Source organism: Leopardus geoffroyi, chromosome E1, assembly GCF_018350155.1.
Source record: "Leopardus geoffroyi isolate Oge1 chromosome E1, O.geoffroyi_Oge1_pat1.0, whole genome shotgun sequence".
Lineage (NCBI taxonomy): Eukaryota > Metazoa > Chordata > Mammalia > Carnivora > Felidae > Leopardus > Leopardus geoffroyi.
In genome coordinates this window covers 9,909,595-9,923,585 of record NC_059330.1, presented here as the reverse complement: position 1 = coordinate 9,923,585, position 13,991 = coordinate 9,909,595, and the positions used below count along the sequence as shown (strand labels likewise).

Here is a 13,991-nt window from a genome sequence, read left to right as displayed (position 1 = left end):
TTTTTTTTAATTCTTGTATTTGGCGAGAGTTCATCTATTTATTTTCCGTCACTCACTCGCATCCAGAAGGAAAGTCTGAATCACCCGGTATTCGTACCTGTGTTCTCAGAAGCTAGGCTGCATTAAGGTTGGGGCCAATTCTCATGATGGGAGGGTGTCTGCCCTCAGTGTTTATTTTCCTCTTTGCTTTCCCTCTTTCATGTTTCCACATGAAAAGTGGCTGTTCTGTGTACAGGAGGAGCACTTTCCTTGAGTCTAGTGTGTCTGGTTCCTGCCACTGACATGGATTTAATCGATCCATTGCTGTGTATTGTTGAGATAATAAAGCAGAGCCACCTCCACTGAACACAGTCACAGTGTTTGTGGGGAAGGCAGCTTATAGTCATTGAGCGCCTTCTGTGTGCCTGGCCCTCGGCATCCATGTTTTCTTTCCATCTGCACGTAACGACTCCGTTTTATGAGGCGAACATGTTGAGAATCAGTGTTGGAAAGGCACACCTGAGTTCACACAGCAAGCAGCGATACTGGGTTTGGACCAGGAGCATCGGATCCAAAAGTCCTCCTTGTGAGCAAAGATCATTCACAGAGGCCATACCATCCCTGACGTTTCAGGGCCAATGACAGCTGGGTTTGAATCCTGGCCCCATCATAAACTCTGTGATTTGGGCAAGTCGCTTAACCTCCTTGATCCAAAGAAAGTGTCTCCATCTGTAAAGTGGGGGTGATACCTACCTACGTCATAGGGTTACGGTGAAGATTTACAGAGACACCCACAAAAAACACTTAGCCGTGCCTTGCCAGGCTCGGAGTGGCACAGAGTAGCTGCTCTCACGTCACTGCAGTGTTTCCGTAACTAACTGGTTCCCTGTGTCAGAAGTGGAGCGTGTGAAAGTCTGCAACAGTCTTGGAGTGGGGCGTATGGGCACCTGCTCCCCTTCCGGCAGGAAGTCTTCCTGGAAGTGTACAGAGAGCAGGGCCAAAGCCGGCCAAGCACTGCCAGTGGATAGCTCTGAGCATAAGCCTTCCCAGTCTGTTCCAGAAGAGCCCAGAGCTGGGGGTGGGCAGAGCAAGGGAAGATAGGCAGTCTCCAGAAGACTCGGAGAACGCTAGGAAGACACTGGTTCAGGCTGAGGATGTCGGGCGGGGAGAAGTTTAATAATGTCCTAAACCATGAGAAAGGGGAGCAGGGCACAAAGCCAGCACTGGGTCTGGCTGGGCCAGCTCTCACCAGCTCTCACCCTCTCACCCATCCCTGGAAAGCTGCATTGATCCTACAGAGCCCGATACTACTCTGGGAGTCCCATCCCGGGCGCGTTCCCTACCTATAGGGTTCTCTTCCTGGTTCGTGTGAGTGGGACATTAATTATTTCATTCCCCTATATTTTGCATTTGGAAAGAAGGTGGAATTTGAAGGGAAGAATCTGGCTGGTGAATGGGTCGAAACAGAAGGCTTAGTCTGGGGGAAATAACAGGGAAAACGAGAGAAGGGAGCCAAGAAAAGATCATGGCAGACAGGAGCGGTCCAGATGAGACAAGCCGTCTGGGTACATCCATTTGGAAAGAATTTGATTGGGTTCAGAGAGTTCTAGGAGAATAAAGAAAGGAGTAATGATACAAGTGGAATAACCCTGAGAATTTTGCCTCCGAGCAAGTGACTTCTCAGTCTTTGAAAAAGAGTTGAACATTTTCCAGGTGCTCAGCCCAGAAGGTGGCCATATTTGTTGCCAGAGGGCAACTCCTAAGAGAGGAGTTTAGATCTTGAGTTTTGACTAAGACAGCAGAATCACCTTATGTTTTCACAAAGTAAGCCCTGTGTTAGTCATTACAAAGTCGTTGTAATCATAACGTAAAAGGATGCCTTGATCAAACAGGTATCTTATGTAAGGCGTCTTCCTAAGTCAGACTGACATGTTACAGGTTGGTTCTGTACTAACTGGTAAAAGTACTCAGTAATTCTCTTCAAGAACCACTCAGGCTATGTCAGCTCATTAATGAGGGGAGTCCTAATGAAATTAGTTACTGTGTAGCTGTCAACCCAAGAATGCGCTCATTGTTGCCATGGAAACCAGCATGAAAAATTGTGGGTCAAGGGGCGCCTGGCTGGCGCGCTCAGAAGAGCATGTGACTCTTCATCTTGAGGTCATGGGTTCGAGCCCCACACTGGGTGTGGAGATCACTTAAATAAATCAATGAACCTAAAAAAAAAAAATTGTGGGCCAAGAAAGAAAAATAACTCGTGCTAACGTCAATAAAATGCACAAGAAGTAATACAGAATAAAAAAAGTAATCATAATACCTGAAACCAAGCTGAGACTACTAAGGTTCAGAACTAATCCTACAACTGAAATCATGGATGAGTTTTCTCAGAAACTCTTGTAGAAAGCAATGGCAAAGTCTTTAAATACATTTTTTCACCTGTAGCCATGTTCGCGTGGCCGGTATACAGCAGGGCAGTGGAATGAGTCCAGGTAGAATCTTGGACACATGCCACCCCGAGCTAATCACTTTAAGTAGGAAGAGAAGCTGGCTGGCCCTGGCTGAGGGGTGCTGTCGGTTGAAATGGCGTCCTCCAGCCAGGAAAAGGAGACAAGAAACAGGAAGAGGGCACAGCCCGAGCTAGGCTGGGGAGGGGGCCTATTGTTTTTGTTTTCGGTGGCTAATGGGGTCTCGTGGGATGTGGCGAGGCTCCCGGAGCTACTTGGCACCAACTGTGACCCCTCTGTCAGGGACCGTTAATTAGACCTCCAGGTTCTATGAGTGTGGCTGCTGGAGTTCGCTGTCACCTGCTGGTGATTTTTAAAGTGCATTTTTCTGGTTTGTTTCTTTATTTTATTTAAAAAAATTGTTTTTTAATGTTTATTTTTTTTTGAGAGAGACAGAGCTTGAGCAGGGGAGGGGCAGAGAGAGAGGGAGACACAGAATCTGAAGCAGGCTCCAGGCTCTGAGCTGTCAGCACAGAGCCCGATGCAGGGCTCGAACTCACGGACTGTGAGATCTTAACACTTAACAGACTGAGCCATCCAGGCGCTCCTGGTTTGTTTCTTTGAAAGGATGCGGCATCACCTGTGGTTTTGGTATTCTGTGCCGCACCCTTGGTCATGAGAATCCTCAGAGGCAGAGTTAGAGCTGAATAAGCCCCTAGAGAGCATCGTGCTACTGATGGAAGAAACGGGCTCAGGGAGGTCAGGACATGGTGGGCCACACCTCATGCAGGAATGAGAGCCCTGAGTACTGATCACGAAACTCAGGCTGCTTTCCACAACTTTGTATGTGGGCTCTCCCCTTAGGCCTTTAACTACATCCTGCCACTTTGCACAATGTTTCTTCCATAAAATGTTTTTGTTAGGGGCGGGTAACTGCTCTATGATGTCAGATCTGACCAATTAAAATATGCTCCAATGTCAGATCCGACCGATTAAAATATGCTCCATTAATGCTTTATTTTTCTAAAGATTTGTTTTCATGTTTATTTATTTGAGAGAGAGAGAGAGAAAGAGAGAGAGAGAGAGCAGGGGAGGGGCAGAGAGAGAGGGGGACAGGGGATGCAAAATGAACTCTGTGCTGATAGCAGTGGGGGGCTCGAACCCATGAACCGTGAGATTGCGACCTGAGTCGAAGTTGGACGCTTAACTGAGTGAGTCACCCAGGCACTCCCATTAGTTTTTAAATGATACCCATTTTCGTCCAAAAAGAAGAAAACGGCTATGCTTCTATGAACTCCAATTTTGAAGTAATTCATTTATATCTATTTGAAAATTAGGTAGACTGTGTCATTATTAACCCTGAAGCTGCAAGCCCCATGGACATAGTAGGTCTTAACCCAAGCTGACCTGTTTTAAGGGGATAGGTATATATATGGTGTGTGGGTATATAGTCTAATCCTGTAGTGTGATAATAGTATGTATTATACCATATGCTAATATAGGAATACCCTGACCAACCAGGAGCCGTCCTTTTGCTGTAACGTCAGAGCATCAATAATATTGCATGTACGTTTTCAATAGTTTGGTAAAAGCCACTGCGAGGTTGTAAAAAGTAGCCTCATGCAAAGGTGTCGTCTTCAACATAGAATCCTCATCTTGAAGTCCACTCAGAACCCCCGTTCTCTGTGATAACAGAGGGAACGTGGAGATGGGGGGTTGGGGGGGAACTCTGCGACGCCACTCAGCGTGTTCAAGTTGTGGACATACGTGTTTTTCTTTTCGGTCTTGTGCAGAAGGACGGCCTCTCTAGGACAAACATGAGGAGCGCGGCCAAGGCCTGGAGTCCAGTCATCAAAGCGGGCAGCCATGGGGCGGACCGTGCGCGGCCCCTCCCTGCAGCCTCTTCCGGCATGAAGAGTTCTAAGTCTTCCACCTCGCTGGCGTTTGAGTCCCGGCTCAGCAAGGTACAGACCGAAGCGCCCGCCTGGCGTAGGGCTGCTGGGCGCCCCCCGGGGGGGGGGGGGAGGGGAGGGCTGGGCGGGAGGATTGAAGAGGGCAGTAAGCCAGACCCGTGGCCTCTCAAGGCCAGAAAGGAGGCTCCGAGGAGGGTCCCAGGGGATCCCCTGTCCTGGATTACGTGGACTCTCCAGAGAGAGTTCTGCCCTCAGTACCGCACGAGGTGGGGGTCAAGATCACCAATGATCTTCACGGGCCTGATAAGTGGAGTTATCAGTGCCCCATCCTTGTCTGACTTGGCCGTCAGTCGTGCTAACACCGTTGATAGCGCCCTCCGTCTGGGAATACCTTCTCGGCTCAGTTTCCTCCTCGCTCCCCAGCGGCAAATCCTTACTCCCGTGGGTTTCCAATGCCAGGCGGGCCCAGGGTGCAGTTCTGGGGCCTCGTCTCTCTTCTAGCTTCCCTTACGATCTGGAGATGAGAGTCAGAGATACTATAACCTACCTGCACACATACTCTTGGAAAATCAATATAACATCCTACTGAGAAAAGAAAACTGACAGGCAGTTAGTTTATAATTAAATAATCCGTATTCCCATCTGCGTATGCCTGCGAACGACTGCCGAGGGGCCTGAGGTGCCCCTCAGAGCACCGCAGATGTGGTAGCTGTGACACAGACTGACCCAGGCCCGTCGTGTCGATGACTCACATACCACGAAGGATGTTGAGGGAGTGACGTGATGGTTTTCAAATGGTGAACGCTCTTGGTAAAGTTCTGAACCAAAATGCAGTCTTCCCTAGTTATTCTCAGAACGTTCCATGTGTCCATCTTAAAGCTGTGGCAGAAGTACATTTTTTAAAAATGTTTATTTATTTCTGAGAGAGAGAGAGAGAGAGACAGAGACAGAGACAGAGAATCCCAAGCAGGCTCCGCACCGTCAGCACAGAGCCCCGTGTGGGGCTCGAACCCATGAACCGTGAGATCACGACCTGAGCCGAAATCAAGAGTCGGATGCTCAACTGATTGAGCTACCCAGGCGCCCCAGAAGTACGTTGTTTTTACGTGTAAAACAAGAGGATGCTTGAGGCTCAGATCATAATAAAAAGGCATGCCAGGGGCGCCTGGGTGGCGCAGTCGGTTAAGCGTCCGACTTCAGCCAGGTCACGATCTCGCAGTCCGTGAGTTCGAGCCCCGCGTCAGGCTCTGGGCTGATGGCTCAGAGCCTGGAGCCTGTTTCCGATTCTGTGTCTCCCTCTCTCTCTGCCCCTCCCCCGTTCATGCTCTGTCTCTCTCTGTCCCAAAAATAAATAAACGTTGAAAAAAAAAAAAATAAATAAATAAATAAAATTAAAAAAATTAAAAAAAAAAAGGCATGCCACCTTTGGGAATGTCTTTGCAAGATTGTCACATGCAAGATTGTCTGGGTTCCCTGTTCTCTCACCCATTAAATATATAAGCAGCACCACCAATTGGGGTGATGACTAAAAATGCCCCCAACACATTTCCAGCATGCTCCCTGAGGGTCAGCGCTGTCCCTATTGAGAACAGTTTTTCTAGGTGTTAGCGCCTGTTCTCGTGAATTTTAATACTACAGTTGACGCTTGAATGCGGGTTTGAACTCCACGAGTCCACTCATATGCCGATTTTTTACAGTACAGTGCTGTAAATGTCTATTCTCTTGTGATTTCCTTAACATTTTCTCCTCTCTAGCTTACCTTACTATGCGAATACAGTATGTAATACGTATCACGTACAAAATGCATGTTAATTGACTGTTTATGTTATCGGTAAGGCTTCTGGTCCATAGTAGGGTATTAATAAGTTTGGGGGGAGTCACAAGTTGTATGTGGATTTTTGACTGCATGGGCATTGGGACCCTTAACCCCTGCGCTGTTCAGGGATCAGCTGTATGAGTAGATGACATCCAAGTTTGTGTCTCCATCCAAGTGCCCTCCAGCGGCTTTTGTGACCTCGCCTCTTGGATGTCTGAAAGGCACCTAGAATATAACATGTCCCAGACGGGTTCCTCCCCCTCCCCCTCTCCTGCCCCCAAACCTGCTCCTCACGAATCTTCCCCTCGAACAGCTTCATCCCCTCAGTGGCTCAGGCCAGAGCCCGTGGCCCCATCTTGGGCCCTGCCTCTCTCACGTGCCACAGGCCGTCAACAAAACGCCTGTCACTTCCGCCATCAGACTCGATGTCACCTTCAGCCCACTCCCACCGCCGCCCTTGGGACCACCCGGCTCATGCCACCGCCTTCCTTGCACAGCCTTCCTCAGCGGTCTCCATGCTTTGTCTTTGCACCCTACGTTCCATTCTCAGCAAACGCCGGAGTGGTCCTTCTAACGCATTTGTCATGTCACCTCTCTGCTGGAAAGTCCCTCGGGGCTCCCCGTGTCACTCAGAATGAAAAGCAAAGTCCTTGATGTAGCTGGTGACGGCCTGGAGATCCCATTCCCTCTCAGACGTCATTGCTGTCCCCTCTGCCCTGCCCCCCGAGCTCCGGCCACACAGCCTCCCGGTGCCCGGTGGCACCGTCCCTCCACGAGCCGGGCGCACTCCTTCTGCCCAGAATATTCCTTCTCCCCACCCCTGTTCCTCTGCCACGTCTCCCTTCAGTCTCTGCTCAAATGTCACCTTATCAGATGTCACCCCTGACCACTCACTGTAAAGTGGCCCCCCATACACCCTCCTCACCCTGCCTCATTTTCCTTTTCCGCTCTTACTACCTGCCCGGCGAGTATCTGTCTCGCAGCGGCTAGAATGTAAGCCCCATGAGGGCAGGGACCGTGTGCTCTTTGGTTTCTTGCACAGCTCTGTCCCTCACGCTTCGAAAAGCACCTGTCCCCTGGTTGGACACTCAGTACTCATCAAATGCCTAAGTCCACTGGGTCTGCTGGGAGCGGCAGTGTGATGGCGGCCTGGAGTGAGAGTAGCACGGGCTGGGAGCGGGGCAGACCAGGCTGAGTCGGGATCCTGCCTCGAGCCCTTTCTAGCTGTGAGAGCTCAGGCAAGCTAGGTAGCTGTCCTGAGGAGTAACACGTGGAGAGAGTGATCTACACACAGTTTTGTTTATCATTCCGTTGCCCTGGACTTGCTCATTATTTCCGTGGCTTTTATTTTTATTATTCTTGACCTACAGCACATTTGGGACACATTTTTAATGCAGATTTTGAATTAATGCATATACTTAAGACCATTAGAGCTCCTGGAATATATCGAGATGTTTTTAAAAGCAGTGTTTAGGGGCGCCTGGGTGGCTCAGTCGGTTAAACGTCCAGCTCGTGATTTTGGCTCAGGTCACGATCTCACGGCTGTTGGGATCAAACCCTGAGTCGGACTACATGCTGACAGCGCGGAGCCTGCTTGGGATCCTCTGTCTCCCTCTATCTCTTTGCCCCTCCCCTGCTCGTGCATGTGTGTATGTGTGTGCCCTCTCTCAAAATAAACTTAAAAAAAAAAAAAAACCAGTGTTTAATAACAAGGTCTAAAGCTCAGGAGGGTTTTCTAAGAACAATGAAATGTTGGTTGCTTCTGTCACTGATAGGTATGCTTTTTTGTTTATTTTTTATTTAAAAAAAAATTTTTTTTTTCAACGTTTATTCATTTTTGGGACAGAGAGAGACAGAGCATGAATGGGGGAGGGGCAGAGAGAGAGGGAGACACAGAATCGGAAACAGGCTCCAGGCTCTGAGCCATCAGCCCAGAGCCTGATGCGGGGCTCGAACTCACGGACCGCGAGATCGTGACCTGGCTGAAGTCGGACGCTTAACCGACTGCGCCACCCAGGCGCCCCTTTGTTTATTTTTTAAAGTTTATGTATTTATCTTAGAGAGAGAGAGAGAGAGAGAGCTGGGGAGGGGCAGAGAGAGAGAGGGAGAGAGAGAGAATCCTCTCGACGCAGAGCTTGGACTCATGAACCATGAGATCATGACCTGAGCCCAGATCATGACCCACCCAGGCACCCCTTAACTGCTTAACTGACTGACCCACCCAGGCACCCCTAAGTGTTTTTGGAAATTTGTCCCACAGGAAAAAATGTCACGACAAAAGCAAATATCTCTGTTGTCACTTCTGATTCTTGGGGTCTCCAGGTCTTACTCTGTAAAGAGAATGACAGCGTTTGAGGGAAGGGGTAGCAGAAGGGGCTACACCAAGCCTGTGCCTTTTCTAGCCCTTGTCACGTTTCTCTGCCTTGGCCATTCTCTCCTTTCCCCCTCTAGTCGCAGGTAAAAGATTTGTGTCCCTCAGTAGTTTACTTTGAAAATGGCAAGCACACAGAGAAGGTGAATGACAGTGACCCCCCCCCCCCGCCCCATATACCACCACCTGGATGCACAGTTGGCATCTTAACTATATTTGCTTTATAGTCAATGGATACATACAGAATGGATAGATATATTCCAACCGGCACAAATAGGAAAACTGAAACAAATCCATCAAAGTGGAATGAAATGCCCTATTGAAATACTGGCCCCAGTTACAGGAGCAGCATGGGAACGGGATGAGGGCCTGGGAGCCTGGATGGCCCCGGGTGCTGTTACCACAAGTCCTCCTTGTGCCTTGGAGCCCAGCACAGGAAAGGAAAGCACCTGGGGTGCCCTGACGCAGACAGGCCGCCTCACTCTGGCCGTCTCTAAGGCTCGAGTCTATCAGTCAGGACTCCCTTTGTTGCAGATGACAGAGCATTGGCTTGAGCGAGCTTCGGCAGAAAAGAAACGGATTGGACGCATCTGAGGTTCCCATGTCACCAGGGGAACAGAGGTGCAAGACTGGAGCTCAGGGAGGCCGGGACGGGGACTGGAACACCCCAGGACTCTCTGTCTGTCGCTCATGTCCACGTGCCTCTGTCCGTCTGCTCCGTCTCCTGCTGACGTCTGTTCTCCTTCAGCTTGTATTACGAAGCCTGGCTGCCAGCGTGGCCAAGCCTCCCGCATCTTCTCGAAAGACCTGGCCGCTTACTTCCAGTTACTTGCTTTGCTTACTTCTGATTGATTCGGCAAAGAACAAAATCAAACAAGCAGCAAAAAATTGGGAAAGGTCTCTGCTTAGCTAGGCCTGAGTCGTATACTGACCCTGCCCAATCTCCCGTGGCCAAGAGGGAAGCAGGGTCTTTGGTAGTTTAGGCATGTTCGGCGTGAGGCTTGGGGACCCAGTCATTCTTCCGTAATCATTCTCAGGGACTGCTCTGCACCTGTGCTGCCCGATGAAATAGCCACTAGCCACGTGTGGCAGCTGAGCCCTTGAAATGTCCACCCACAAACCTTGAGATCAGGACGTGGGCCAAAACCAAGAGTTGGACGCTTAACCGACTGAGCCACCCAGGTTCCCCTAAAATGCTTCATTAATATATTTACTAATGAAAATATATTTTTAACATTAATTTTAAGAAAATATATTTTTAACATTAATTTTAAGAAAATATATTTTTAACATTAATTTTACCTTTTGTTTTACTCGTGAACATTTTTTTTTTCAGTTTATTTATGTTGAGAGAGAGCAAGCACAAGTAGGGGAGGGGCAGAGAGAGGGAGCGAGAATCCCAAGCAGGTTCCGTGCTGTCAGCACAGAGCTAGACACAGGGCTCAAACCCATACACCGTGAGATTGTAACCTGAGCCGAGATCAAGAGTTGGATGCTTAACCGACTGAGCTACCCGGGCATCCTACTATTTAAAAAAAAATGTTTATTTATTTTGGGTGGGGGGAGAAAGAGAGAGAGAGAGAAAGAGAGAGAGAGTGTCTGTGTGTGTGTGTGCACGCTCACACGAGTCGGGGAGGGGCAGAGAGAGAAGGGAGAGAGAGAATCCCAAGCAGGTTCCGTGCTGTCAGCGTGGAGCCCAATGCTGGGCTTGATCCCAAGAACCATGAGATCGTGACCTGAGCCAAAATCAAGAGCCGGACTCTCAACCGCCCGAGCCACCCAGGCGCCCCTCATTTTACTCTTTTAATGTGGCTGGTGTTATATTTCCATCAACAGTGCTGCACTAAACCTTTGGTTCTCAAGTGTGGTCCCCGGATCAGCATCATCAGCATCCACTGGGAGGGAACTTGCTAGAAATGCAGATTCTCAGGCCTCACTTCAGACCTTGGGAACCACACTTGGTGGTGGTGGTGGGCAGATTGGAGGCTGGGGTGGAGGCAGCAGACTGCGTTTTCACAAGACCCCCCCCAAGGATTCTGACGCACGCCCGAGTTTGAGAGCCCCTGCTCCAACCCTAACATGTTTTCTTCCTTTGAAGAGGGGATCAGGTGATGTGTGATTTTAGAACTTTGGATTCTACCAGTCCCTGCCTTTGTGGAATTGAGAGGAATTTCTTAGTTACATTAATCTGTGAGCTATTTAAACTTTTTCCCTTTATAAGCTTTCACGCGCAGGTGCTCAGCAGCTCAAATAGCAGTGGAAGCATTATTGAAAATACTTACTAAACATATCAAAGAAGCGCGTACCTGCCCTAGTGATCTTCTGTAACAAACCCAGAAATCTCAAGCAGCGGCGAAGCCGCATTCGGTGACCAGGAAACAAAGCCCCAGATGCAGCCATGAATAGAGAAGGAACAAGAATTACTAAGACAAGTAGCTTTCCGTGTCTGATGTAGCAGCAGCCAAAAAATAGTGACAGAGGAAGAGGTTTGCTTCAGAGGACAAGAAGGACCAGTTTTCAGTCTGTATGGCCCGCCTCCAGGGAGAGCTTCTGCGCAATCGATCTTTCTCAAATGGGATTCCTTGTGGAGGGCCCAGGGGAAATGAGGTGCTCCCTGTAGAACAGCCTTGCTGCCATCCGAAGTCCACACGCTGCCTGGTAAGGCCATAGCACGCTGCTGGCCTGTAGCACATCAGCTGTGTCTTTTTGCCTGGAAAGGACAGGATCAGATCTATTTATAACACACAGTGGGACCACGAAGGGGGAAGTCTCCCACTGCTTGCTGAGTCCTGTCCTCTGTGGCCTCCACCTGTCATCTGGTTAAGGACGAAGCTCTTACAAAAAGGTGGACGAGGAGAGTGGGGAGCAAGCTCTACCCCCCGGGCGCCACACCCAGGGCGCGGAGGTGGGTGGAGGCCTTGGGGGGCTTGCAGGAGACAGTTTCACTTCTGGCCCCAGTGGGTGGGCGGGCGGATCGGGGCGGGGGTGGGGGCGGGAAGAGCCTCCCATTTTGGATTCCCTGTTCTGGTTGGCAGACCGAGCCTTTGCTCTCCTGGCCTTTTGCTGTGGATTTAGATTATTCAACACTTTGCATCCAATTTACTGATCCTAGTACCGTCGGGGGAATCAGATGGAGGAAAACAGAACCAAGTGCGCATCATTTGCATTATTGCGTTAGAAACCCCCTTAACTGTAACGATTTCCCTTTTTCATTTGAGGTGTTTGTCTAGGGAATTTTCAACATCTCAAATCAGAATTGATTTTCTTTGGGGACCCAGGGAGGCATCCGGGCATGCTTCTAGGCAGAGCGAATAATAGGTTTTTTTCTATTGAGAAAAAGTTGCTGCCATCATGAACTATTGTCATTTAGTGCTAAACACACATTTCACTGGTGACTTCACAGATAATTTGAGAGGCTGGAGAAATGGGGTGCAGGAACCCTTGTTACTCTGAGACAGGAGGTAGAAAAACAATGATGGAGTCCCCGGAAAAAGGGCAATGGAGTGGGGCGCCTGGGTGGCTCAGTCGGTTAAGCGTCGGACTTCGGCTCAGGTCATGATCTCACCACTGTTCGTGAGTTCCAGCCCCGCATCGGGATCTGTGCTGACAGCTCAGAGTCTAGAGCCTGCTTCGGATTCTGTGTCTCCCTCTCTCTCTGCCTCCCCCCACTAATGCTTTATCTCTGTCTCTCTCTCAAAAATAAATAAATATTAAAAAAAAAAAAAAAGTAAGGGCAACAGACTGATTCTGCCACAACCCAGATGCCGTATTTAGTCCTTTTGTCAGACTAGGAGTCTGTGCAATTGGCCAGAAAATATGGTTCTGCTCACTTCTAGTGACTGGAAGTACATGTCAATCATCCTTTCCATGCTAGCTATTTGTTTTTAAAATTAATAATTTGTTTAAAGACATTGACTAGAACTTCTGGGCTAATCTTAAGACTTTTACCATCTTCCCTCTTTTTTTAAAACATTTTTTTTGATGTTTATTTATTTTTGAGAGAGAGAGAGACAGAGACAGAGAGAGAGACAGAGTGCGAGCAGGGGAGGGGCAGAGAGGGAGGGAGACACAGAATCCGAAGCAGGCTCCAGGCTCCGAGCTGTCAGCACAGAGCCTGACGCGGGGCTTGAACTCACGAACCATGAGATCACGACCTGAGTCGAAGTCAGACGCTTAACCGACTGAACTACCCAGGTGCCCCAGCCTCTTCCCTCTTTTAAAAAGGCTACGGGGAATTATTATTTCATGAGTAGAGTCTCACTTTGCGATGGTGGAAAAGGTCCGGAGGTGGATGGTGGGTGGTGATGGTTGCTGAACAGGGAGAATGTACATAATGCCACTGACGTGTACACTTTAAATGGCACATTTTGTTTCGTGTATATTTTACCACAATAAAAAAAAAATCTCTAAAATAACGATGGGGAGAAAAGGAAAAAAGTGGACTAGGATTTGTAAGGGTGGAAGCAAGACTTCACCCCAATTATAACCTGTCCCCTCATTTTCCTTTTGTTTTTTGTTGAAGCCAAACACACTTAGAATAAAGTATGTGGGGGCGTCTGGGTGGCTCAGTCGGTTGAGCGTCCGACCTCGGCTCAGGTCATGATCTCACAGTGTGAGTTCGAGGCCCGTGTCGGGCTCTGTGCTGACGGCTCGGAGCCTGGAAACTGCTTCGGATTCTGTGTCTCCCTCTCTCTCTGCCCCTCCCCTGCTCATGCTCTGCTCTCTCTCTCTCTCTCTCTCTGTCAAAAATAAAAATAAACAGGGGCGCCTGGGTGGCTCAGTTGGTTAGGCGTCTGACTTCGGCTCAGGTCATGATCTCGAGGTCCGTGAGTTCGAGCCCCGTGTCGGGGCTCTGTGCTGACAGCTCAGAGCCTGGAACCTGCTTCAGATTCTGTGTCTCCCTCTCTCTCTGACCCTTCCCCGTTCATGCTCTCTCTCTGTCTCAAAAATAAATAAACATTAAAAAAAAATTAAAATACTCCTGTCTTTAAAAACAAAAACAAAAAAAAACAAAAATAAAAATAAACATTAAAAAAATTTTTTAAAAAGTGTGAGAACCACACCCAAAAATAAATAAAAAAAATATATAATAATAATAAATAAATAAATAAATAAATAAAATAAATAAAGTATGTGGAGCACATTAATCTTAGTCTTAGCCATACAACTCATTGAGTTTTTACATGTGGCCATATCTATATAAACCACCACCAAGTCAAGATATAGAACATTCCACCCCCCCCCAACCCCAGAAGGTTCCTTCCCAGTCAGTAACACCCCTGGAGGGAACCACTATTTTGACTTCTATCACCATCATTTGGTTTTTACCAATTCTTAGCTCTGTAAAAAGTGAAATCAGGAAGGGTATACTCTTGTATGTCTAGTTTCGTTCACTTGGCGTCTCTGTGGGATCCATTCATCTATTGGTGTATCAGTAATTCCTTTTTTTTTTTTTTTTTTTTTTTACT

At 48.5% G+C, this 13,991-nt stretch overlaps 1 protein-coding gene across 8 annotated transcripts in view; it reads left to right on the top strand.

The window, feature by feature from the left end:
* SPECC1 (sperm antigen with calponin homology and coiled-coil domains 1) overlaps nucleotides 1–13,991 on the top strand; it is a 289,226-nt gene that overhangs the window by 80,829 nt on the left and 194,406 nt on the right. For 7 of the 8 annotated variants that reach the window (XM_045487518.1, XM_045487513.1, XM_045487514.1 and 4 more), the window contains one exon: nucleotides 4,217–4,387. In XM_045487518.1, coding sequence (XP_045343474.1) covers nucleotides 4,241–4,387 — 147 coding nt within the window. In that variant the 5' untranslated portion in view covers nucleotides 4,217–4,240. Of the gene's footprint in view, nucleotides 1–4,216; nucleotides 4,388–13,991 lie in introns of those variants that run through there. The other variant, XM_045487524.1, reaches the window with a different exon arrangement.